Source organism: Hipposideros armiger, unplaced genomic scaffold, assembly GCF_001890085.2.
Source record: "Hipposideros armiger isolate ML-2016 unplaced genomic scaffold, ASM189008v1 scaffold_180, whole genome shotgun sequence".
Taxonomy (NCBI): domain Eukaryota; kingdom Metazoa; phylum Chordata; class Mammalia; order Chiroptera; family Hipposideridae; genus Hipposideros; species Hipposideros armiger.
In genome coordinates, this window is record NW_017731530.1 from 1718079 (window position 1) to 1745224 (window position 27146).

The 27146-nt window shown below is 39.8% G+C and overlaps 1 protein-coding gene across 2 annotated transcripts; it reads right to left on the minus strand.

Annotated features, from left to right (window-relative positions):
• On the minus strand, positions 1–26343 carry TBX18 (T-box transcription factor 18). Of its 2 annotated transcripts, none has more exons than XM_019652462.1 (8): positions 25908–26343; positions 24574–24778; positions 22326–22427; positions 19066–19237; positions 12142–12309; positions 9944–10008; positions 3181–3275; positions 1–1613 (listed from the first exon to the last, which is right to left on the minus strand). In XM_019652462.1, the coding sequence occupies exons 1-8, from the start codon at positions 26203–26205 to the stop codon at positions 889–891; spliced, it is 1830 nt and encodes a 609-aa protein (XP_019508007.1). In that variant the 5' UTR covers positions 26206–26343; the 3' UTR covers positions 1–888. The 2 variants fall into 2 exon arrangements, with proteins under 2 accessions (XP_019508007.1, XP_019508009.1); XM_019652464.1 differs by lacking the exon at positions 1–1613 and adding an exon at positions 1622–1711.
• Positions 26344–27146: the final 803 nt, after the last annotated feature.

Consider the following 27146-nt stretch of genomic DNA (forward strand, 5'->3'; position numbering starts at 1 on the left):
TTGGAATCAAAGAATTTGAGGTGGATTTATTTTCTTTCTGCCATTCCATTCATATCATATATTCCTTCCCTAGTGAAAACTGAAATTTAAAAATGTTTATTGAACATTCTCTAATGGTCTACCTCACAAACTAAATAAAATGAGCAAAGAATCCAAAACACTGGAAATTTATTCTCTGCAGATGAAAAAAGCCTCTTATATGCCCAACAGAAAGTGAAAAAAAAAATCACAAGTCCCTTCTCCACCTTCCATAAAAAGTAATTATTATGGGTTACGGATTGTTACAGAACCAAGGTCATCTAATATCTGTGATAAATAAGAGCAAGCAGGAACACAAAAGCTAATCCTTTATGATTATAAATACCTCACAACTAATAATAAGACTTCAACTGGCTTTTGCCTTTTAGGTTCTCACACTGTGCCCAAGACTAACAGAAATCACAAGACTCTGTGCTGGTTATCAACACTCAAGTATGAAACTGTATAGAGCATTTTTCTGATAAATTATTATAAGTCTTAGTCCGGTTAGTATCATTGCCAAGTTTTAAGTTTGCTGTTTGGTTTTTAAAAGAGTCTGAGAACTTTGGTTAAACATATTACATTTATGGCAATACTCTGTGCAACTGGATGAACTCAGGGAAAAAAAACAAAGGATGTGGTTTTGTAGGCTTCAAAACTCTACATGCTATATACAGTATACATATATACCATAGATAATTACAATCTCACCATGAGAAAGTCAAAAAACTCAGTGAGCTTTCATTTTCTATTATATGTACATTTTACAAGTTACTGAGCGTTTCTTTTCATATTGCTTTCAAAAAAAAAAAAGACGAAGAAAGAAAATACATCAGATCGATTTGAATGTAGTTTAACTTAAAGGCTTCATCAGACCATATGTGCAGACACTTGAGATGATGACAGAGTTAAGCTTCCTAGGGTCCTAGAGTCAAAGAAACTCTGCTGACCCCCACTGCTAAGCAGGTGCACTCCTTCCACAGGGGGCAACATCTGCCGATCGGTCATGGTCCCACTCGGTGAGGACCCCAAGAAACTTCCTTGAGAAGAAACAATTTTCTCAGGACTGGCAGCCAGTTTGGGGGATGTGGAGAAGTTATATCCATACAAGGCACAGGGGCTGTGTAACCTGAACGTGTTGTAGGAACCCTGATGGGTCTGGTTAGCAGCAAAAGCATTGCCGGAGGGTGAAGGCATGATGTACTGGAGCTGGGGGGACATCCCCGAAATCTGCATGGACAGGCTAGTCTGTGGGCAGCTGAAGGTGTCCCCATCAGCGCTGCCCATGGACATGTTCACGGAGGCACTGCTGCTCACGCCCACGTAGGAGGGAGTCCTGGGCGGGGCGAAGGTCTCGCTGGTCTGGCTGGTGAGCCTGTTGTAGGTCTCGGCCAAAGATGTGCTGTACCGGTTGAGGGTGAGGCCGGACCGGGCACAGGCGGAGTAGTCAGCCGGGGCCAGACTACACAGCTGGCTGGTGTTGGGCCCCAGATGAAAGGCAGGAGAGGAGCAAGGGGAGCCAGACAGAAGATGAGGGTGGGTGGCAGGAACGCCATTCCCAGAACCTTGAAGTAAGGTGGAGGAACTTGTATTTCCTACAAAAGAAGACGACATGTAAAGAGCAACGACTCCATGGCCATCATTCCTTTCAATTTTGTAAACAGGAGCTAGACACTGCTTGCTACAAGGGGTGCTACAAGGATGAAAAGGAGATAGTTTCAGTTCTCAAACAGTTATAATTTAATTGAATTCAGATGAAATATTTTAAACACAGATCTTCTCAATGTTTTCAAGGCAAATTATCTCCCCAGGGAATGATGTATTTTTTAATTGCAGAAATATTAGGACACTACCACACAAAATTTTCATATTTTTCTCCCTCAGTTAGCGTTTTCAAAGTGTTCTGACTTACTAGAATATTTTAAATACTGACTTTCCCTGCAACTCTGTAAAATATAAATTTCATCTTACTCTGTATCTTGTTCCAAAAGTATAACCATCACCTCTCTTATACACACCTTTTGCCTTTTCTTTCAGCCGAGTTTGCTCTGGATCAATATATATATTTTTTGCAAGAAAAAAGAAAGAACTCAAAGGCAAGAGCTGAACCGGTCAAAGGCACATCCTGCCTCACACGCGCCTGCAGCTGCCCACTGAAAGCTTGTGTGAATGACTACAATGCAGGGCGTGGCTACTACAATAGGCAATAATCTAGAACTTCAGAAATTTCATTTCCAACCAGAAAACAGGTTGGTGAATCACATGCTACCACAAAAGCAGAGGTCCAACAAACAAACAGTCCTGTGAAACAGAGAGGGTGGTTAACCCTGCGTCCAATCAATAACTGCGATGGTGCCTGACTCCCCTCTCTGGATTTGCTGGCAGATTGATGCTTGCAAACTTGACAGAACTGAGGGGGAGAGAATTCCAAGGGGCTGGACAGGTTGTAAAACCTTCATTGCTCTACAACCGTGTTTTATATAGCTCTCAAAATAATCTAAAAGCCCAATCCAACCAATGATAATTATCTAAAACCCAGCGCGCTAAGTTCTCACTGGGGAGCTGGGCAGGATAGGGGTAAACAGCCTGAGTGCAGGAGTGGGCTGAGAGTCCTACCTACACCAAGCAGAGAGCGAGTGTCATCCCTTCCCATGAAGCTTCCTCTGAGGAAACGCCAGCCCTGGGCTTGGGGGAAATGCGCAGAGGTGGGTAAGCCCAGGGAAGTCTGCCCAAGTGTGCCTGGCCTGCCCATCATAAATCCAACAGGAGAACTCTGACTAAAGGCAATTTTGCCGAAGGAAGAGAAGAAAGAAGCTGGCAAGAAAGGGTGAACTGGAGATGGCACTGGCAAGTTCTCTGAGGCGCCCTTGGCACCAGAGCCCACTAGTCTGCCTCTAATTTTAATAAGAGATTGAAGGGTGAGGTAATGGTCATGAAATACACAAACTGCCTAAAACATCGCAGATTTAACCTAAGGCCACAACAGCCATTTTTCCTAATCCAGCCCCATACCACACAGAAAAGAGATGGATCCTGTAATAGGAGGATGTCGATGATGAGGTTGCAATTGTAGATGTAAATAATGACTTGCGCATTTTTCAGTAACTGAGCTTCCGGGCAGGAACTGGCTGTTTATGTGACCTGGAGACTTATGTGATTTACCTTGCTTGGGAATTCCAGGAATATCTTCAAAGGTGAGAGTCCGTAGTGAAGGTCTCCAGAATGCATATGACTCCACAAGAGCTTCCAAGCCCATTCTAAAACGAAGGATCAGGATGGAGGGGTGGACAAAAGAAGCTTCATTAGGAGCACTGGAGCTTTCCTCAGTAACAAGCAGCTCAGAAAACACTGGCGGTGTTGACAATGCCCCCCCACACTGGCAGAAATGCTTCAGAGATGGGCTACCATTCCATCACCAGGAGCACAAGAGGATGGAAACCAACCAAGAAGTCCTCTTAACATTCTCAGAAAATTAAGCCAAACATGGAAGATAAAAAGCTGTGCCCTCGGGCTAAGAAGCTGAGATAAAGAGCCAGCCGTCTCGGTGATGTGAGTCCAAGGCTCTTCTGTGATCTGGAACCCATCCTCTCTCCTGTTACATTACTTCTCCCTCTGGTGAGGAAGCCTTTGTCACAGAAGCATGCCCGGTAAGGCCACCTCTTTTCTAAGAGGCATTTCTGCCCATCATTCAGTGCCTTGGCAACCAGCTCAGAAGAACACTCATCCAAAGAAAACTGATTTCTCTCTCTTGGGGGCATGATCTCCAGGGTGTCCAAGTGGGCTCCCTCCAGCAAAAGGGGGTCTGAGAGGCAGCACTGGTCTCTCAGTCCAGGGTGCAGGAGGATGGCAGGAACGTGATCTCAAAGGGCGGTAAGCTATATGGAGCTAGCATTAGCATCAAATATTATTTTCAAGTCCCTACATACACTTAATGGGTTGATGGTTAAAGAGACAGGATAAATTGCTTATGGACTATTTACATGATATATCCATATTTTAAAACAAGGTCAACTATTCTAAATACATACATAAATGTATGTCTCTCCTACCAGAAGTGATTCGAAGTCATCCACTCCTTACATCAGATAACTAAGTCCTCTCTGTTCTGGAAATGAGGCCCTTCACTCAACTAGCCCGTTCTCAAGACCTCACCACTCTTCCCGCAACCACTGCAGACCTAAACGTGTTAACCTAAGTAGCACTGCGCTTTTCATGAAACATATAAATTGTTGTAGGAAATGACAGTTTCCTGAGCGTCAAAACAATATTCAGACATCTCTTGAGATTGTCAGGTACCATTTTATTTAATACAGATAATCTGTATTTAATGCAGATATTAAAGATAGGGTCCATTTTCAATAGCTTAGACTCAACGTGCACCCTCCTGTGGATTCCCTGCATCCCTAAATCATGAACGATGAACTAAGACTAAAAGAAACACCCTCCCCTGACTGAGTCACACCACCTACACAACATGCCAAAAGCGCTCACTGTGAGTGGTAAGTGATGTGCGCAGAGAAAACCATCTCACACGACCTGTCGTTCCGTCCTAAGGCTTTACACACTGAATTTCCTTCCTTAGAGCGTTCAGAGTACAGGCTCCATTTTTTGTTGACTTCTGTCATGACTCCATAAGGAGCATGCCCACCCCATCTCGGTGATAAGAAGAGACAACTGTGTGTGGACGATGTGGTGCATGCAAACCATCCTCCTGAGTCCACACATGGACCTGACTCATTTCTGAAGTCATAGGTACAGAGGGGGTGCTTCTCTGGAAGCAATTCCAAGAGTCATCACCAGCCCCACAGGAGCTAGTAGGGAGCTGCCAAAGGGAAGGGCAGGGCACAGAGTGGACCCGCACCTGCCTTACCTGCGCTGCACTGAGAGTGAAGGGCAAAATCTGGCTTCAGATGTAACCAGCGGGCCACAGAGAGAGGACTATTTAGTGGTAAGCAAACTGGATTGAGGATCAGGAGAACTGAATTGTGACTGCAACTCACTAAAATATACTATGTGATGTTTTAACCTCCCAGGACTTCAGTTTCCCACAAAGTGAGGATTAGAATACAAAAGCTCTGAATCCTCTCCTAGTTCTAAAGTTGTTTGCTACAAAGTGATTTTTCCCAAACCAGACATCATATCTGTGGCTGACCACAAGCCAAATCCAAGGTCACGCTACTCAGTAATATTTTATGCACATTTAAGTATTAATTTGTGTGTTGGGAGTGGGAGGGCAGGGTGGGGGGGAGGGGGAGATTGGCAGCCCAGTCAATCCCCAAACCACGTAGCCTGCCGGTTGCATTTAATACTCGACTAATGAATGCTGATTACTCTATATTTAGCTTGTACTAATACTAAATCTGTATGACTTTCTAGAAACAAGCTTTTTTATTTTATTTTTTTTTATTTATTTATTTTTTTAAGATATTTATTGGGGAATTGGGGGAAGGGGAACAGACAAGTTGCTGGCCTTTCGTTCCTCAGTCTAGTTGTGGAGGACGTTGCTTCACTGGCCCAAGTTGACACCGTCACTGCGCTCTTCCCTGGGGGAGGCAGATCAGTCGCCGGCTTCTGGATGGCCGCTCACTGAGGCTGCTGGCTACACACGGTAGCCCATGGCAACCCACTGCCACAGGGGCTGCAGCCTATGCCATTGCCGGCGACTCACAGCAGCCCAGCTCCAGGTTGAACTGTTGTTCAGCATCTTAGCTGTAGAGGGCAGTGTCACTGGCCCTCATATGCAGGATCCGAACCGGGGCCTCTGGCGTCCCAAGCCAGTTCTTAACCATCATGCCACTCGGCCGGCCCCGAAACAAGCTTTTTTAAATGCTAAAGAATGTTAGGACACATTTTAATATAAAACTGCTTCTTTATTACCAAATAGATGAGTTATAATAATCACAGTTTTAAATATTAAAGATACCAAAGTGGTAAAAAGGTGGTCTCAAGTGAAACTTACTAAGACGTAATTAATGAGCAGCCACGGGACTTAAAAACGTATTAACTATAGAGATGAGCATTACTGCAGTACTTGCTTTAGCAGTGTAAACTTTAGTATGCTTCAAATAGAAATCCACAGGCTAAATTCTTGGGGAGGAGTTATTGATCATGCCAAACGGAGAACCCTAAGCTCTAAAGAGATGCTCTGGAGGTGACATATCTACAAGTGATCTGATTTGGAGCTATTGACATTTTTCTTCAGGCTGCTGTTTCACACTGCAAGTTCCAAAAAGGATTTCAGATATTTTGCAGGAAACAGTTATAAAACATTTATTAGCTGAATCTGGACTTTTTTTAAAAAGCCTTCATTTTCTCCAGTAATGGAGACTTTTCCCGTCTAGTTAAAGAAAAGATAAAAGGCACCTCCTGCAGGAGTGTAGCCAAGGCGATAATTTATACAAGATGCCTTTGAACAATTTCCACATTTTATCACCACCCTAATTTATGCTATCAAATGGCCAAGTTTATTTAGTAAAATGGTTATGTTTTTCCTGAAGTATTTAAAGAGAAGAAATTTTTGTACCTTCCTGAGTAAAAAATTTTATAGGGTCAAACCTAAGGCCTAACTGAAGAATGAAACTATTCTCAGCACATAAATTCTCTTTCACGTAGCAAATGTCTTGCAGGAGAGCTTTTAAGGGCTAAAGCTACTGATTTCTATAAAATAGGCTGTAGAGCCATAAATAGCTAGGAAGGGATAATTTTTAATTAAAGCAAATTGTTTTATAAAGTTTAAAAAATCGCAAGTCCATGTTTATTTCTTGTCCTGTTTGATTTGTTTATTTCATGTATGAGGAAAAAATAAAAATAGAATTTGTATTAAAAAGCAGTAACAACACAACTGAACAAGGGGTAGTAAAAAAATATACTGAACTTTTTCTCATGGGCTTTCTTCTCAACTAATATAGAAAAAATATCAGGCCTCCCCCAAGCTCAAAACACCAATGTATTCTCCAAGTCTTACATATAACTTAGGTTCTTTTTTATGGAAAATAATACATAAATTAGAAATCTTTAAAAGCTGACCAAATTCTTTCTTCTCCAGATAAGTGTCTTTTGTTTTTATCAATGGAAAACGCTAAAATCAGATATTTTTAAATAGGAAATATTGATTTACAGATATTTAGCATTCCAAAATGAGCACTGAAAAGCTTACATATGAGAAGCAGAAAAATAATTTTAATAAGAAAAAAAGTGAAACTATTCATTTCACCAACAAGGTATATTTCTAACACGTATAGGCTTAACGTGTTTTTCCTGTACTAAGATATTGTTTACACATTTGAAGCAAAATAAAAACTTTAAGTTTTAGAAAAATTTAAAAAGTGTTAAAACATAATTCATTATTTTCTGTATATCCAACAGACACTAAAAGTTTGAGAGTCTGGAAAGAAATAGTAGTAAAGCACTACAGATGCCATGCCTATATACTCTTGAAATAGCCAAAGGAAAGGACAATATTCATATCAAACCCAACATTTTGATGTCATGATACCAAACAAAAGACTTAGCAGTTTACTTTCACCAGTACCACTGATTTTTTTTTTCACTGGCCAAATTTTAGAAAACCAAATGTGTTTTCGTTATGCTGACCTATCTAAAATGCTTTCTGAAAACTTGTCATATGCGTCTTCCCACCTCACTTCTTTTTGTAGGTTTATTCACTATTATTATTTACCCAAAATATGCCTTTAAAGTATTTTTAAATTTACTGCTTCAAAAATGAACCAAGACGGTACAAGCAGTGTGATTCCTTAGTGTTAACAGCAGTGAGGTTTTCGCTGAGCAATCCTACAGGAGAGCTCGAACATAGATCCTGGCTGTATATTCTCCAAGCCTCAGTGCTGTCCTCCCAAATTTTCAGTGGGTTTTAGTAAATGTACTCTCTGCTAAAAAAAAAAAAAAAAGGAACAAACTATGAAATTAATGCAAAACTCTTAAACAGTTAAATACTAGGGCAGCCGAGTGGTGTGTTGGTTAACAGCTGGCATGGGACGCCAGCTCTGAGCAGCAGGGCCCTGGTTCGGATCCCACATGAGGGCCAGTGACACTGCCCTCTACAGCTAAGATGGTGAACAACAGCTCAATCTGGAGCTGGGCTGCCGTGAGTTGCCGGCGATGGCATAGGCTGCAGCCCCTGCTGCAGTGGGCTGCCAAAAGCTACCGTGTGTGGCCGGCAGCCAGCGTGAGCGTCTGGCAGCCAGTGTGAGCTGCCAAGAGCCACCGTGAGCGGCCATCCAGAGGCCAGTGACTGATCTGCCTTAACCGGGAAGAGCGCAGTGATAATACCAACATGGGCCAGTGAAGCGATGTCCTCCACAACTAGACTGACAAACAAAAGGACAGCAACTTGTCTGTTCCCCTTCCCCCGACCCCCCAGCGCTGTTCCCCTCCCTCAATTCCCCAATAAAATTTAAAAAAAAAATACTACTCTGCTATAACCAAAAACACGAGAAGTTTCCACCAAAGTATTTGTCAAGGTAGAAAAGAAATCCTCCCAAAGGCTCCCTTCAGTCACCTCACCAGGGACCATCTCAGTTACTAAATTATTCAACTTTCAGGAACTCCTCTGAAAAGCAAAGTTAACCAGGAGCTAATGTAACATAACAAAAGCCAAGAAAAGTTTTTCTCCACAATGAAACAGACATCTAAAATGACAGAATAATTTCAATATAGCAGACAACATAGAGTAGGAATACATGCAAATCTTCCTAGAGAGTGAAGCATTTCAGAGGGGAGCCCTGTTATTAGCCCATCTTATAGATCTACCTGCAGACTACTCTCAAAGTATTTTAGTTGCATTTTAGTCTCACATTGCATGGTGTTCAAAGAACGCCATTGCATAGGAAGGTGAAATCAAGTCTCTGCAAGCACTTGAGTGTATTCGGAGAAAAGTTCTCTGCCTACACCTACCTTGCCCAATTAATCAACAGAAAGAACTAAAAATCTGTACTACTACTTGATTGTTTTCTTTCTATAATTTTAAATGAAATTGTCCCTAAAATAAGATAATTAGGGGTTTTGACTTCATGTTGACACAGCCTATCAATACCAAGTTTTCAAGGAGTATTAAAATAATTTCTGGAGTGAATAAAAACAGTTTTCAAATATTTCTTTTTAAAAATAAAATGCTTTTAAAAACATTTAAGTCAAAGCCTTACCCTGAAAAGGCATCTGGAGAACGTTAGTCTGTTATTACTCTCTGCTACTATCAACAGTTATTTTAGAAAATCTTGCACCAAACTATATTGGAATAGAATCATATCAATAAATTCAAAAACACTTGGCACACAGTCCAGGGTGATCTGCTTTTTGATAAAAGTAATAGAGTAGAATTCATTATTGTAGCTCTCCCACTTAGTACAAACACCATAAAACACGACACACAGAAAAAATAAACAAGTGTGTGGCTGTCAGCAGAGCCAAGACAAATCTGGAAACTAAAGAACATCAGCTCTCTTGGCAATGGGGAGTAGTTTCATATTCTCGTTGGAAATCTGAGGGAACTAGAGACCCTGTCATATTCCGAAGATAGAATCAGTAGATGGTTGGACATCTCTAAGCAAATTCTAAACCAAGAGCAGATGCAAAGAGAATACTGACTTGGGATACTGAAGCCCCCGGGCCTGTAAGAGCAGGCTTCCTCAAGGCTCCTTCAGGGGCAGCATGCACTGTACACCCTGAGAACTTCCATTTCACCCCAGCATTACACATCAAAGTTCATCTTAAGAATGCACAGGTTACAACACTACATCTAAAAATATGTTACAGTCAAGGCTCAACAGTATTAACAAATTTAAATCCTCATCAACAATGATTTCAAAACCATGTCAGTAAATTTAACTGTTTACTTTGTAATGGAAAATTCACAATAAAAAAATCAAATGTGTTTATCACAGCCAGAATGTTCTTCACTAGGACTTACCTGTTACGCCCAGAGTCTCGGAAGCCTTTGGCAAACGGATTCCTATCTATCTTCAGGCGAGTAATCTGTGGAGTAGGAAAAAAAAAAAATCACATCACATTTTACTATAAATGCCAAGTAAGGTTATTAAAAACAGAAATGATGGAAGAACTACAACTAATTCCAAAATTAAGTGTCAAAGGGTTCTACTGTGTTCCTCTCTCGTTTCCAGATAATTTATTATCTTAGCAGCAAAGCTAGAAGAAAATTTCAAATATCATCTAGGCATTCATATGCTATGAAAAAGACATTCCTCCACCCCTACTTAAACTCAGTAAATAAAGTTTGTTTTGCTTTTAATATCCCTAGAGGAGATTCTGAATAGTCTGTTGATAACTTGCTCTTTGTTTGACAATATCTCTGAACTAAAGTTCTTCCCTTTAACTCTGTGACATGGTTTAATACTGCTTCTCTTGTAATAGTGGTGATGGGAAACAGCTAATATCCAACCTCTATTTAACAGTCATTTATATCCTTGAATGTTGTTAAGCTCTTATATATCCTTCTCTTCTTCAGAATTAGGTAACATACATTCCTTTAACTTTTCTGCCTCTGCATTTTTATTTATCTCTCCTTGAACCATCTTTATGGCTCTCATCCAGGAGTTTTACTTTCTTCTTTTATCTGTAGAGTCCTGCCCTCACCAGAGCACTACAATAATGTCTAACCAGAGGTAACAACTACTCGAAAGTTCTAATGGGATTAAATCTTATACATGTAGTAGAAATAAATGATGTTTTAGTTTTAACTACAGTTCTAATTTCTTGACTCATAACTAGCTTTTTGCCCACTAAGACCCCAAGATTTGGGGGAAATATTTTTATAAATGGTTTAGTCATCGCCATTAAAAACAATTGTTTTAGTTACATCATCTTGAAATTAACACTAACAAACAATATCCCATCTATTTCTCACCAGATCTTTTAATTTTTGTATGAGAGAGGGAGAGAGAGAGCGAGGGAGAGAGAGAGAGGGGGAGAGAGGGAGAGGGAGGAAAATGATGAATTGGGTTTGTTTAAAAGGTACTAAATGACTTCTCTTTTCTCCTCATGCATTATATTTTTCCTAAAAAATATATGTTTTTTTTTTCTGCACCCAACATATTTTAAGAACATCTTCCTAATTACAGCCAGTCCTTCTAAAGATTAATTTCCTGTTGCTTCTTAAACGCCTGTACAAAAGCGTGACAATGTGAGTGTGACAGGACAAGACAGCTTCAGCTGTGGGCCCAGCGTTTCCACACAGAGCGGGGTGAATGAGCCTGTCCACCCTGAGGGAGCACATGGGAAGGGACCCACATCTCCGAAGAAGCTTGAAAACAACAGAAACCACAACTGAGAGATTATAAAGCCTTACAATTTTAACTGAGATGTATATAAATTTAAAGATAAGTGGAGACCTAAAATAATTCTGCTGACCACCGAACTTTTTTTAAAAATGTACCACCAACCACACCAGCCTCAACTACATCCCTATTTCTTATGAAAACTAGCCAGATTTGAATGGATTAAATAATTGCCTAAATTCAATTCTCCACCTTCTTGACACAACCTTAAAGAAATATATATGCTTACCTACACGGAAAAGAAATAGTTCACTTATCAAATTATTTCTAATTTTATGAAAGGATTACTCCACAACTGCTGATCTCTCAGACTATAAGCATATGCATTACCCTCTATGACAATTAAAGCATCTCTTGATACAAACAGCCCTTATTGTATATATCCCCAAATGACTATAAAGGATAAATGCTTCTGAACTATTTCTCATAATACATGGACTGTAGTTTTAAAATAAAGTGAGCTACCAAAGCCCATACTCTCTGATACAACTCACTTTTCATATTCTACGTGTATATTTCCTAGGCAATACACATGCTTTCTAATTCTAATTATGACATCATGATTCAGTATCTCAAAATAGAAAGTAAACCTACACTGCCAGTCATAAGACACATTCTTGTCTAAAGAAATCCTCACTAGAGTAGCCTTACTTGGGGAATCATGGATAAAGAATTGTTATTACAATACATATACCTTGGACATCATACATGGCAAATGCATTATGACAATTCATAATGTTTAGATACAGTGAAAAGGATAGCTTACTAGTTACATCTGAAAAGTCTAGAAAGATACCAGTTCCGAGAAGAATACCTGCTGGTTCTGATAGGCGGTGACAGTCGTGAAGACAGTTTCTGGAAAAGAGAATGCCTTCACTCCCTCCCCAGATGGCACAGGCTTGATGGGAGAAAGATCATCTCCACAATCTTTTCGGATGACATGAACGCGCGGTTGGTATTTGTGCATAGAATGAAGAATGATCTATGTCAAGGAAAGAAAAGTGAAACTTATGAGGAACGTCTGCCCAATCTCAACACCATGACTAAATATTTAATATGTAAAATGAATCCCAGCTGAAAATGAAAAATTCAGTTTAATAAAGTGTATCAAAATTGGAGAGAGAAGGCTAGGAAATTACTTGTAAGATGCACATAAAAATACAAGAAGAAAAAGAAACTCATTATTTTGGTGGAACACTGTGTACAACCATGTGAACTTAACATCAAATTTTCTATATCTGAAAATACAAAAATAAATTCATAACCATTTTATTTATAATGACCCGAATGGAATACAGAGTCTAAACCAATAAAACTAAAAGTGAGATTGAAATGATTATTTAAATTCCACTACACCCATCCCCTAAAAAGTAAGTACTTGCACACCAAGGTTTTCTTCAGAGAACATTCTTCCTCTGTTAATAACTGCAACAGGTCTATTCAAGGTCAAAGGGAATTTTAAGGATACCCCAGGATCCGCCTCACGAAGTCTCTGATTTGCCTGGAGACTGTAGTGTCCATGCCTCCATCTCAACATGCCTTCCAAAACGCAGATGCCTGGGATGGAAAAGCTGGCATGCTCAGGCTTTGCGAGGGGAAATCTGATAATATGGTTAAACTATCTTCTACCCAATGATTGCACTTCTGATAATTTATTCTAAGGAATATTCCAAATCCAGAAAAGTATTTCATGTACAAAGATGTGCAGCATACCATTCCTAACTGGAAAAACTATAAACCACTTACATGAGTAGACTAGTTAGGTAAATGAAAGTCTACACAATAGGATACAATAGGATAAAGTATTATTCATCCATTACTAATACTGTTTAGAACATTTTTAACTACGTGATGGAATGCTTTTTAAATCTTGCATGATAAAACAGGATCAAAGTTGTTTGTAAACTTACCACAACTACATAAAAATAGTAAAAAGGGCCCATACAAAGATATGAACAGTGATCATCTCTGGATGACGGAATTGTTGGTGAACTTTTTCTTCCTCTTTATGCTTTATACTTTCAAGGTTGAGGAGCCAGGGTAAAGAAACAACCTCTGCCAATGGGATTTTCTATTTGCTGCTAGTAGTGTGTATTCAAGTATTCATTAGTGAGCTTAGTTAACAAGCCTCAATCTTTCCTGAGCTATACGATTTGAATTCAGGCTTTGAAGTGTTAGCAGTTTGGAGGGAAAATGCTTAAATAAAAGTCTTGGAAAAAAACAGTGGTTGATGTGCCTCATGTTATTCAGGATGCAGGCAGTTTAATAAGCCATACTCACAATCTTTGGTCAGCCCAAACACAAACAGCCCTCTATCTGTAGAGTGTATTGCTGCCACAAGTGAATGTCTTTACCCTCTGGTAATAATCAGCACAGTGGCTAGTTTTGTTTTGTTTTGTATTTTTACCCTAAAATTTCCTTTCTATCAGTAGAGAAAATGCCTGGATAGCAGATCTAGTGATGGTGCCCACCAGACATGCTTGAGAGGGAGGCGGCATAAGTATGAGGCGAGGAGAACAGGGGTCAATAGCCCTCATCACCTGGGGACACACACACAAAACTGCAACCTCTGAAAAAGTCTCTTTCCAGGACTGAAAAAGGACAGAATTTCAGTAACCCATGAGTGGTTCACAAAACCAATTTAAAGGGTTGCTACCAGAAATTTTTTAAATAAGTAAAATTATAAAATAAAGTACAAAATAGTGTGCTGCTTGTAGTAAGGATAAGTATTATCCTACAAAACATTGTTTTGTCTGTGTGTGCACATGTGCACCAGGTTATAATGTAAAATATGTCTGGTTGTGAGAGTCAGGTAAAACATGTGAAAAACACAGAAGCAAGATATAATTCTAAGGAGTCCAATGATCAGCAAATTCCAGAACAGTAAGAAAAACTGGAGAAAACTACTTCACGTTAAACAAACAGCAAGTGCATAGCTAATTTCAGAAGACTAGAATGAACTGACTTGAAACGAAGGAAACAAAAACTGATTTGGGTTTCTGTTTACTAGTCAGTGAAAAGGAGTTTCTTTTGTGCTCTCAAGTAGATTTCTCCATACAGCTATGCACATTTTAATTTTATTTATTTGTTTATATCCTTACCGCATTTCCAGAATGATGTAAGGTGAAGTGTATTGGGGTAGAGTACAGAAATCGCTGATGTATACCGATGTTTGCACATTAAAAGACAACTGCCAGTAGTAATCTGAAGATTATTCAAGTAAAATAATATTTCAGTATCATCTACAGGAATTTTGTATATTCCTGGAAATTGTTAGGGAATGCTAAACAAGCCTTCTTTATAACATAGCATAATTTCCTTTTTAATGAACTATCAAACTTGTAATGACAAGTGATCAATAATATTTTAATTAATAGAACAAACTGAACAAGGAGAACCACTGGCCTTATGAACAAGAAGACCATATGATAGTGCCCATCACTGAAACTCAACTAATCCTATGATGTGCATATTTCATGCTCTCTATTCTGTTTAAATGGGAGGATTTTTTTCTTTTTGCCATTACCTAGTAGCACAGATGTTGCATGGGCCTATGTCCATAAATAAAGAGCATAGGTTTGCAGGTTAATACACCTGTTTTTTTTTTTGAGACACTAGGTTTGAGTCAAAAGAAGCATATAACTTACTTCCGATCTGATGAGCCTAAAAATGACTGAAATTTGACAGACATACCAGCTGTGCCCTATAAAACAACTCAATAGGAAAACACTACCTGCTGATTCTGGAAATTTTCTAGATGACCTACATGGCAAAGGACCAAGGAGGAGCAGAGCATAAAAAATTGGCTCCCCGCATTTTCATTGATACCAAGTACCAAGTACTGACACACACGGGAGGGATCAAGGCAGTCACAGCAGGTCCCAAGCTCTACAGCAAGGCAGCCTTGGTTTTGTTACAGGCGTGATGCTGTATATGAAGCACTCCTTACAAATACGTACTTTCAAGTTCATTAGCTCATTTGATTCACTCAAGGTTCTCTGGTTCCAATATAACCTAAGAGAAAGTCAAGCCTCAGAGAGCCAAAGGGACTTGCCCATGAACATGAATGTGCTGAACCTCTAAGCTGTTGTAAATTCTTTCCATCAGGGAGGTCTTGGCAATCTCCCATTGTAGTATCTTGCTTCCCCACCAGGTTCTCCAGCAGAAATGAGAAGGTGAGGACAAAGTTAGAGCTAGGGTGCCTCCATCTTCATGAATCCTCAGCAGGTGGGAAAGCAGACCCTTTCACAGGTCCCCTGGCTGTGGCTGCCTGGCCATGTTTCCTTCCAAAGCAACCCAGCACCGTGGGTATGAGTCCTGCTGAGGTTTGAGGAGCACCTGTTAAATGTCTTCTAATTCTTCAGGGACATGCTCATCTAAATGTTTCCCTCCAGAGAGCAAATTCCAGGTGAACAGGGAAACATGCATGTGATACAAAGGAAATAACCCCATAAGCATGCTAACCAGCTGCACATGGGCAGCCCAAGGACCAGTCCTGGTCTGTATAGAATCCAACATAGAGATGGTTAAGGATGGCTAAGGAGCAAGTAGGGATGGATTATAAAGTCTTCACAACATTCAGATTGGCTGTGGAGTGGTGGGACATTTCCACTCTATGGTCTTACCAATATTCCTCTCTAAACAATCCTTGGTATTTGGAAAGATGAAAAGTCACTTTGGGGTAACCACAGTGACACATAATCTCATATCTCATGCAGCTCAGTCACAACCCTGTGAGAATCTGATCCCTGCGATCACTCTGTGTTTAATAAAAGTCCCAGGTCTACATGGAGTTCTCAAGTCACTATATTGAATACGTACTTGTACATCTTTATCAAAGTAAAACTGGGAACTGAGAGGACACAAAAAGTAAGAAAGCAATTTAGAATGCAAGTTAGAAAAGTACTTCTCATGAGTCTACAACTTGATTAATTGAAGCTTAGCATCGCTTCCTTTACAACTGAGGGGTGGGGGGAGGGCTCAACATAAAAGGGCAAAGAAGTGAGTCGCTGTGAGGTCTCTGGTGAGCAATGAGACAACTGAATTAGAAAGTCCCACCATAAGCATTACCATAAAGGTCTTCCTAGGCCCTGAATCACATCAACAACAGAATAATAAAGATTCCTAGTCTCTAATCTAACCTCATTTGGAGTCATCAAACTAAGTAAATGAAGACAACAGACACTTGCTTCATGAAGCCTTCCCAGTCTTTCCTGGAAGGAATGATGTGGCATCCGTACTTCTCCGAGCTGACAGCGTGACCATCTGCGTGCATGTCTTCTCTCTCCCTCTAGGCTAGAAGATCACCGCAGGCAAAGACTGTGGCTTTTTATCTTTTACTACATTTTACAAATATGTTTGTAAAAATATGTTTTTTAAATAAATAAGAGAATTTTTCCTCCTACATTCTCCTCTAGTATCAACTGATCTAGATACATTTGCAAAAGCAATTTCCTTGCTTCCAAAATGTACAGATACATATCCTTCTCTCCCTGTTCCCTATACACATTAAGTACCTCCCTTTATTAAAGTATTACATCCTGCCACAACCTTAAAATAAATATTTCACTAGTAGATGACACACTTCTCTGGATTTTGCCTGTTTTCTGGCATGGTTTTTGTTCTTTCTAATAGTGAAATATAATAGTTATTTAGTTATAAACACCTGAATTTCAATTTGTATTTTATTCTTTTGTGTTTTAAATAACTGCTGTGTGATAATTAATTTTATGTTTCACCTTAGCTAGGCCGTAGTACCTATATATTTGATCAAACACCAGTCTGGATGTTGCTGTGAAGATATTTTTTTAGATAAAATTAACATTTAAATCAATAGACTTTGAGAAAAGCAGATTACCCTCCATAATGTGGGTAGGTCTTATCCAATGAGCTGAAAGGCTTCAGAAAAAATGACTAGGTCCGCGAGGAAGAGGAAATTCTGCCTCCAGACTGCCTTCAGACTTGAGCTACAACATCAACTCTTTCCTGAATTTCCCGCCTGCCAACCTTCCCTGCAGATTTCATACCTACCAGCCCCCCAATTGCATGAGCTAATTCCTCTTTCTATCGCTCTCTATCTCTCTCAATCTACGTGCGCGCGCGCGCGCGTACACACACACACACACACACACACACACGCACATCCTATTGATTCTGTTTCTCTAGAGAATACTGTTTTAAATAAAGTCTGGTGAAATCACAAAGTTAAAATCATGAGTGGATACATGACTAGATCTATACCTAGTATTATAGATGTTAGATAAATATAAATCCAGTAATTTTATCTGAAAAAAATGAGAATTTTAAAATGACTATATTAAATTATTAAAAAGAAGTTTTTACCTCATATATGACAGTATATCGGTTTTAGACCCAATTATCTCTTTAAAAGGTATATTCTCAAACTGTAGAACTCAGAAGAGTATATTTAAGCTTTTTAAAACAAGTAATACTTGATGCCATTTATTTTTAAGTTTTCTATTCTAAAAAAATAAAAGATCCCTCCTCAATAGACATGTTGGCAATATTTCACAGTCAGCTCCCTCAATGAGACAGAAGTAACTAGTGTTCTTTCATTGAAGTCAAATGAAAAATAATTGGAACAACTTGACTGTGTAAATAAAGAATAAAAAGAAGAGAAATGAAGTCAAGCACGAAAATATAGGGTATGAAGTTGGATTCAGAAATGAAATCTACTAAGCTACCTTTCTGATTCTGTTTTAAATTATAAAAGGCAACAAATAAACAAAAGCACTGGCAAAGTGAGATAAATGTGTCTTAAAATCTAGATGCTGCTTTTCTACCACAAGGAAATTTGTACTTGAATGTTTTCATTAAGGTCAATTGCTTAAGTTATTGTCTAGCAACTTGCAAATCATATCCTGTCATCACAGTATTACCAGTTTATGACACTTTGCATTTTGTTTTAAAAGTTCTACTTATAAATATGCTATTTTTCTGCCACCCCTTTGAGAAATGAACTAGTTGGCATTCATTTTATGTATGATGTAACTAGTCAAAAGGCATTTTAATCCTGCATCAATCAAAACTCTCAAGTAACAGAAACCTAATAGAAATGCTAGCTTTGAATGAAAATCATCATGTATCCAGAGTTACTTATTCATAATGTAGAAATATTGCCTAGGAACAATAATACTGTATAAAAATTAATAAGGTGTTAAAAATGACTATATTATCTGAATGGCTGACTTTGACTTACGTATCATGTTTCAGCAGTTTTAAGACTAAAATTAGTTATTATTGTAACCTATTTTGACATATTAGATGTCATTACAAAACAATTGGGAGATTGCAATTGGAATATTATTGAGAAACAATGAGCCTCAGCTGGAAAAAGAGCTGGATGCAGGCAGGAAACAGTAAGTCATTATTCCAGTTAACCCAACTCCCAAGTATGTACTCATATTCAAAGTATAATAATTAGCACCTCATGGAATTTCAAACAAAATTTTTGGCTAAAACGTCTGCCTGGGGTTCTTTCATTCCAATATAAATGCAGTATCTAGTTTTAATCTATCTATTAAATACTTCATAGGATACTCCAGCCACAGGCATAGTCTGATGCAAGTATCACCTTGATTTGACACAGCTTATGCACATGCTGATCAACCAGGACAGAAATATACGATCTTAGACAAATTCATTTCCTTCTGTCTGGCACAATACAGATATGGGTGCGCCATCCAATGGTGGCGAATTAGGAAGACCATCTACTCACATGGCCTTGGTCATCCAGTTCATTGTTGGTGAGCTTTAACTTGTCAAAGCTGATCACTTGTCTCATCCAAGTCTCCCCAGAGGCAGGCGAGTCTGGATGAATGTACACCCGGGGTGGCACAGGGGAGTCAGCATTTCCTGCCACCATCCATTTAGAGCTGTGGTAAACATACCTGAAAGGCAAGACAAGGCTCAGTACCTGGACTACTGCTTTTTTGTAATTTCCAACTCAGTAGAATCAGACAAAATGTGCACTTCTTTTTTAAGTCTAAAATACAACGATTTGCTCCTTTCATCCAATGCATATAAAACAAGATTTCAATGACTTTTTCTTGGCTCTCTGAGGCACTGGTGACCTACTGACCGCTCAGAGTAAGTGGTGTGTTAAGGTTTTAGTGAAAATACACATGCTATTGCCACCACAAATGCAAGTACCCTAATTCTTATGACTCACACTTATTCACGTTACACATTCTGTCTGTATTCTGATAGTTTCCATTTTTCATCTGGATAGTCAATGGACATGAAGAAACTATTAAATGGTCAAGCTCATCTTTAAGTAAATCTCAAAAATACTTGAGAGTCATATCTTAAAGTGCCCCATTTCCTTTAACACTTCCTATTTTAGGCTTATGTATAGTCTGATGGGATAAATAGGAGAAAGGCAAGGGGAAATTGCCAGAAGTTTCAGTAACTTTTATTTTCATAGGAAAAATGTTCTATCTATTATCATTTTGAGCTATTTTTTCTAATTCTATTACACTATAAATTAAGGATAAAGTATCCAGTTTAATTTTAAAAGTTTGTGTAATCATAAAATGTAGGCTTTTATCTCCTATATTTATCTTTCTTGACCGTTGTAAAAAAATTCTGTAAATAGTTTTTAAATGCCACTAATTAAAATATACATCAAACTTTAAAAATTATGGCATATCTAATTAATATTACTCTTCTAATTAAGAGACAAAACTTTCCGTTTATATATGTCAAATATGTTGACTCTATAAGAATAATACATTTATATAACAGTTTCAAGTAATAAAATCATACATTCAGATTTTTATTTTAGTGTTACTTTAAAATACACCAATTCAAAAACTAGAAACTAGTATATCAATGACTGACTTAGAAAAGAGTAGAAAATGAAATTACTGTATATAGTTAGGTGTTTTTCTTACATTTGTGTTTTAAAATATGGCATACAATTTAAAGGAACAACTTACAAATAGTCTCAGAGAATTCTACCTGTATAGTATGCAAATTTCTTTTTAAAATAGCATGAAACATTTTCATAACATCTCTGGTGAGACCTTAGTTTCAAATATGGTCACATACATCACTGTATTTGAGCTTAATATGCCTTCTATTCTTTAATTCCTTTCATTGGGAAAAATACATAATCACAAAATTAAGAATAACTTTTAAAAACTTCCCTTAATTGGTATAGAGCAATTTCAATAAATAAGTTCCTAAGTTCATAGGCTTTTGTGAGTATTAATTTTACATTTTAATAAATCACAACCATTTTAACTTGACCAAATACCACTCTTTGATAACAGACATTAAGCCAAAATATTTTTTTGTACTACCGCTGAAAAAGTTGCAAAATCAAGTATAAATCTTAGAAATGCAAGAAAAGAAAACTGCACTGTGGCTACAGTATTATTACCAAAATAAACAGAGTAATAAGCTCTATCATAACCTTGGAAAAGTGTGCATATTGAATAATTCAAAAATGTACACCCACTAACAGAGTAAATGCTATATATTACATATTCTTTGCGAAACATTCTAAATACAAATGCTAAAAGCCAATGTCTTGGGAAGCAATATAAGTGATAGCAAACTTGTGTTTTACAATTTGATCATTTAAATCTGTCATCTTAATATTAATACTTGAAATTGTTTTTGCTTTATGTGAAAGTAATAAGAATCAGTTAAGCAAAACAAATCATCCAAAATATATGGAAGAGATTTGGAGAAAGAAATAGGAGACAAACTTAGAAGATAAAGGAATAATTTCTAAGTTCATTAAGAATTACGTTATAGTCCTCAGTCCAAAATCCACATTAGAATATGGATTTTAAACCCATCATATTTAAAGAATAAACTTCAATGTCTTCTAGCTTCTGTCATGTAGTAGATAATTTTAGCAAAACTCCCTAATGAGTTATTGAATTAAAATAAGTAATACAACTTATACACAAAACACACGTAATAAAACTGTCCTTTTTATTACCCATTTTTTAGTGTTCCATATGTGCCTGTACTAATTAAATCTGTATACTTTGACACCATAAACTTGTTTCCAAAACCAACTCCCTAAATTTTAAAAAGTGATAAAAATCAAATCTGATTTCATTTAAAAACGTACTAAATGCTCTAGGAGTTTATAAAAACAAAAAAACAGAAACAAAGATGACCAAAATTTAGAGCAGCATTTTCTCGTCTTCCACTCAAAAATCTGCTTTTTTAAATGTTAGCATTTTTAACTCCTCAGGAAAATGAAAAGCGTCATCTTTAAAAATTGTTATTTGCTTACTTGCATAAGGAAAATAGCAAAGAAAGGCTGGTTTGGTACTAAAGAATGTAACTGAAGAATGTATATCTTTTCCAACTTTTCTTGATGTCTACATAAATTGTTCTCTTTCAAAATCCAAATATCACAGGTTGTTTTTTTAAAAATAAATTACTGTGTTAACTACCAAAAAACAATAAGGTAACAAATTCATTACCACTTTAAAGATGTCTAAATATCATAATGAATTATGAGATTTTGTTTTTCTAAATTGTAAAAATCCGTCAATAATTTTCTCAAGGTAAAGGGGGAAACCCTGCAAACGATTACAATTTTGGATGTAACCAGATAAAGGGAATTTATTTAAAGATAAAACAATCACAAAGAATATAAAACATTTCATTAAATATTATGTATATGTACAAGCTTTACTTAACATTCCTCTCAAGAATCTAATTGAAATGTGAATCAATATAAAAGACACATTTAGTTTAGGAAAACTAAACTATTAAAAGTTCTCTGTACTTAAAGACAGTTCTGTATCTATTAAAAGAAAAACAAAAATTAAGTTTCCACATTTACTGGAAGAGAAGGCATCCTCTGGGCTATTAGATCTGATGGGTGCTGGATTATGGATCTGGGAATTCTACAGGCTTTTAGAAACAAACATCATAGTCATCACAGATAAAAACAGTAAAATCCTAGTGTTTTCTTATCCTCCTGTACCCATCTGATCACTGTACCTGTATCTTTTGTTGTCCACTGGCACAATATCCATGGCAATGTAATATTGCTGGTGAGGATCTAATCCTGAGATCTTCACTCTCATTGCTGGAAACATGCGCCTATGTATAAAGGGAGGGCAGGAAAGAGGGTTTGGGTTTTGTTTTCGTTTGTGATTTACATACGGGAGAATGAATACGCAAAAAAACCTCTGGAATCTGTATTTTTCACACGGACAAATTTACAGCATTCACTTTGGTAATTTAATTCAAAGAATCAGAGCACAGGACATATCAAAACTGAGGCTGTTAAATGTAATTTGTTGTACCTTGTATTTGCGTCCTGTGTTTACTGAAATGTCAGTATAGCTAAGAGCGTAAGAATTTTGCACACTGAAGGAGTAAAGACACTTAAGAATTTTTTAAACAAAAATCAATAAGCATATTCACTTTAATAATACAAATAATTAAAAAGTCCCAAATAGTAGAAATAGAAAATTTGAATTTCTAAAAGTGATAAAATATATTATAATGTGAAATTTTAAAAGGGTTATAAAAAACCACAAGGAGCCAATGTGCCATGCTATAACCAAACAATATGTTCTTTATTGAGACAGGACTTCCTGTCTGCAGTATGGTAAAGGTGAAGTGCAAAAGTTGCTCTAAATTTGAAAGGTATAGTAAAACTTCTTTATTGAAAGCAGAAACTAAACACAATGTATATTTACCAAATCATTCCTTCCCCCACTATAACCTGAAAAATACTTTCTTATTTAACCACACTTACTCAAAACACTGCTAATTAAGACAAATGAAAATGTGAATTTCTCTTGACTCCCAACAGATGCATATCAAAGGAGATGTTAAACTAAATGCAACTATCTTTTTAAAAGGGCACATAGCAAGGAATACAACAGCAAATTATTGTATATAAACAAACAAATAGAACAGTTCTTTCTCTTTTTTAAAAAACTTCCATCTAATGATTTATGTCTAGGACCCTTCCAGTTAATCTGATTTTTGCTAATTTAACCTTATAACACGAATTTTAGTACTGTTATTTACCAATTTTTTTCTATAACAATAATGCCATTAAAGACCATTTGTACAAAAAACGTCCATTATTCCTAACTAGGCATGAGAACAGTTTAATACGCTGGCTGTTTTAGTGTTATTTCAGTGCACCTGTAAGATAAAGAGTAAAGGTCTTTAACTACATCCTTTATAAGACAACTGTTGCTTTGTGTTGTTGAAGACTGAATTTGGATCATTAATAATAGCTCTGTGAAAATGCAGAAGGCAGCATATGGATTCAATAAAATATGTTTTTGTAATTTCTAATAAGTTTGGATACTTTTATGCTATCCAGGTTTTTGCCATGTGTACTCCCTGAAAGAGTTGTGTGTGCTTTTCAAGTTCCTTTTAAGGAAGATATCATTCATAGATTTCACTGCACTAAATGAACTGAAAACTTTAAAATGCAAATATTTCTGTGCCTTCCTCAAATTAATATGATCTGGCCAAAAAAAAACGTTTATTTTACTAACTGATGGATGTGCAAATTTTACACTTTCAAAAAACGGTTATAACTTCTTACAAAATTTTTTAGTATTCTTCAGCAAATTTGGATTTCACGTAGGAAAATAACGTTAGCTGTGGATCTACAAACAGAATGGTTTTTAAAAATCAGGGTAACCTCTTTTGCAGGGATTAAGCATGTACTACCGAGAAGTCCAATAATTTTTCATCTTAGTCTAATATCAAAATAGCACAACACATCACGTTTTCACATTGCAAGGATAACTTTTGATAAAGAACCAATCTAGGTATTTCGAATATGAAAAAGCAAATCATAAATAGTTTGCTAAAGAGTGAACTGCGTTTTTAAATGGGAGTGGATTTGTTCCATAATACCAGAAACAATAACTAGGGCCTAAATAAATGCCAGGACAGACGTAAATATGACCACGAATCTGCAAGTACCCTGCACGCGGAGTATCAATCGCAATGGCTACCTCCTTGGCTGCGACAGTGATTTTTCTTCCGCCCATCCTACAAGAGAGCGGCGGGGCTTGTGCCCCTCACTGATTGCACTGCGGGGTAGGAAGCGAAGCCACTTTCAAAAGTGACCCATTACCCAGGGCCTTGAGCTGTCTGTGTGAAAATGCTAACCAGAGACCCCACCGCGCTACAGGCCCTTCTGCCCAACCCATGCAAGGGGTACGGTGAGGCCAGGGCTGGGGGCCATTCGTGCCAGTTCGCCCTTTACCTGCCCGCCTTGGTGATGATCATCTCTGTGCCGATCTCGTGAAAGCGCTTCCAGAGCTCAGCTCCCTGTAGATCCACCCGCGGGGCCTGCGGCGAGGGCAGCGGGGTCCCGGGCCTGGCCAGGGCGGGCGCTGGGGAACCCTTCGGGGAGCCTCCCGGAGACGCCAGTGGGGAAGCGCCCTGCAGAAAGCCGTCTTCACAGCCGCCTGGGCAGCAAAGGGTAGAGAAGGGTAATGGGTGAGGGTTCAAGAGGGGAATCTTGATGGGGAGATGGACCCGAGGAGGGTGGATGGGGAAGAGGAAAGGACCAGGAGAAAAGGGGAAGCTTTCCTGCCAACGGGTCCTACTAACAAACAGGTCTAGGGTTAGACACCCGCACTGCCCGTCTAAGGGACGCTCAACCCTCAGGTCCGAAGACCTAGAGAGGCGTGCGGGCCGTGTCCACCCCGTACTCCCCGCTTTCGCCGGGTCAAGGCCCCAAAATACGTTTCGCGGAGCCGCTCAGGTCCCGGATGTGTGCCCCAGGGCAGACCCCGACACACCCCGCGCCCCCGGAGAGCACAGCAGAAGTGCCTAGTGCCCGGCCCCTGGTCCCAGGCACCAGGGCCTCCCTTCGCAATAGGCGACCGAAGCGCCTGACTTTGGGCTGGGCCGGAGGCACCCTCCAGAAAGGTTTCAGACTCCGCTCCCGCGAAACTCCCCGGCCGCCCTTAGCCAAGCAGCGAAGGGCAGAGAAAAGCGCGAAAAGCAAGCACACGGTCGCTGTCCGTCTTAGCAGCGGGAATCAATATGGGAACGAAAGGGAACGGTTCAGCTACCCCTCGGGAAACCACGTTTGCAAATACGCCGCCCTCTTCCTGGTTTGCCCAAATGGTTTAGGGCATTCGTTCCGGTTGGGGCGGGGGCGGGTTGTGCCGTCGCTCCCTCCACCTCCACGCTTTTAAAAGCTAGGAAAGAAAAAAAGAGCACCCAAAAAGGCTGGACCCCCAAGGGAGGCAGATGCGGAAAGCACAGCTCTGCACGGCCGCACGAAGCAAACGGCAGCGGCTGAGAGCGCGGATCGCCGACTGGGCGGCGGCAGCCTGAAATGCGAGGCTGGAAGCTGCGTTTTAACTGTCTGGAGGGTGACACGAGTTGCGCGGCGAGAGCAACCAGGGCAGCGGCGAGCTTTGCGCCCTGACACCCACGGCCAATGCGCTAGCGGTTGAGTTGCCTCGGGCGCGTCGCGCACGGCGACAACTCGTGGAAGTTCAGGTTCCCCCACGGCCGTGCTGGCTGGCAGGACCTGGGAGGGGACGCGCCGCAAAGAAGTTGGGCGGCAAGGGGCCGACTCACCCGCAGCTCCGCGGGAGCCGCAGCTCAGCTCCAGATCTGCACAGCCCCGGGCGGGCCCGGATGCCGCCCCAGCCGGCGGCGGGAGCGCAGCGCCTTCGTCTCCCTCAGGGGAGCCCTTTTCGCCGCCGCGGCTGCAGCCTCCGTCATCTACAGCCCCGGCCGCCTCTTCGGCGTCCAGCTTCCGCCGCTTCTTCTGAAGCTGTTGCTGCTTTTCGGCGCCGATCAGCGCCTCCACGGAGAAGGCGTGCGCCTTAAGGCTTAGCATGCTGCACGGCGAGCCCCTCCGCTTCTCGGCCATCCCCGCCGCCCGGCGCCCGCCCGCCCCTCGCTCATATACACTCACGCGGCACACGCGCACACTCGCTCTCCTTCCTCCACCAAAATTTGAACGACTCTTGGGGCTTCCCGCAGGCCGAGATCTGCCCCCTTCCTCGCCGCGGGCAAAAACAAATTTGGCGTTTCCTCTTTCTCGCTTGTGTTAGGATCCGAGGAACCAGCGACGCGCCCGCCAAGTTTCCTTTCCTCGGTCTCTCCCGCGCTCTCTCACTGATGCACTCCTTCGCTCCCACCCCTTCCACCTCTTCCTGCTGTTCCAAGATCTGCCTCGACTGATGCGCCAGAAAGGACTAACATGGGTAAAAAACACTCTGCGGACACAAATTAGGGATTGTAATTGAAATTTGTTGCCTTGATCTGTCAGCACTTCCAGTCAGGAGAGCGGTGGGAAGAACTTGCTCATTAGTGTCAATAAAGCGGCGGGGGTGGAGTCCGTGTCCCCGTCAATCACTAAGAAGGCTGGCCAATCAGGAGGCGCCGACTCCGTGCAGCCCGCGCCCACTTCCTTACAAGGTCGCAAAAAACCTAGAGTGAAAAGCGCCGCCGTCTGGCTTGGACGTGCCAACCCTAGCAGCAGAACCGCGTCAGTCTTGCTTCCAGCAGTCCAGCCCAGCCCATCTCCAGCTTTCCTCATCAGAAACTGGAACCGCTGAGGCTTCTGACTTTAAACCGAGATGATCACCAAGTTAGAATATTAAGAATCTTAAAAACCTTTAACTCCCGTCCCACTCCCTATCATTTAATATTGCTACAACTCAGAACATTTTGAGTGGGAGAATTCACATCCACCGGGCCTATCTTTTCTCATTCAAATATTCCTGCGCTCACTCTGTGCCAGGCATGACAATAGGCTTGCTTATTTGTTTGTTTATATTTTACTTGGTGGATTTTTCTTGGGAAGGG

Bases quoted from the DNA above. Each gene is read 5' to 3' on its own strand.
- TBX18 (XM_019652462.1), bottom strand. From the start codon at position 26,205: ATGGCCGAGAAGCGGAGGGGCTCGCCGTGCAGCATGCTAAGCCTTAAG. The intron at 24,779-25,907 runs GTGAGTCGGCCC...TTTGCTGCCCAG, and splicing joins CGGCTCCCGCGGAGCTGCGG to GCGGCTGTGAAGACGGCTTT. The intron at 3,276-9,943 runs GTAAGTCCTAGT...CCTTCGTTTTAG, and splicing joins CGAGACTCTGGGCGTAACAG to AATGGGCTTGGAAGCTCTTG.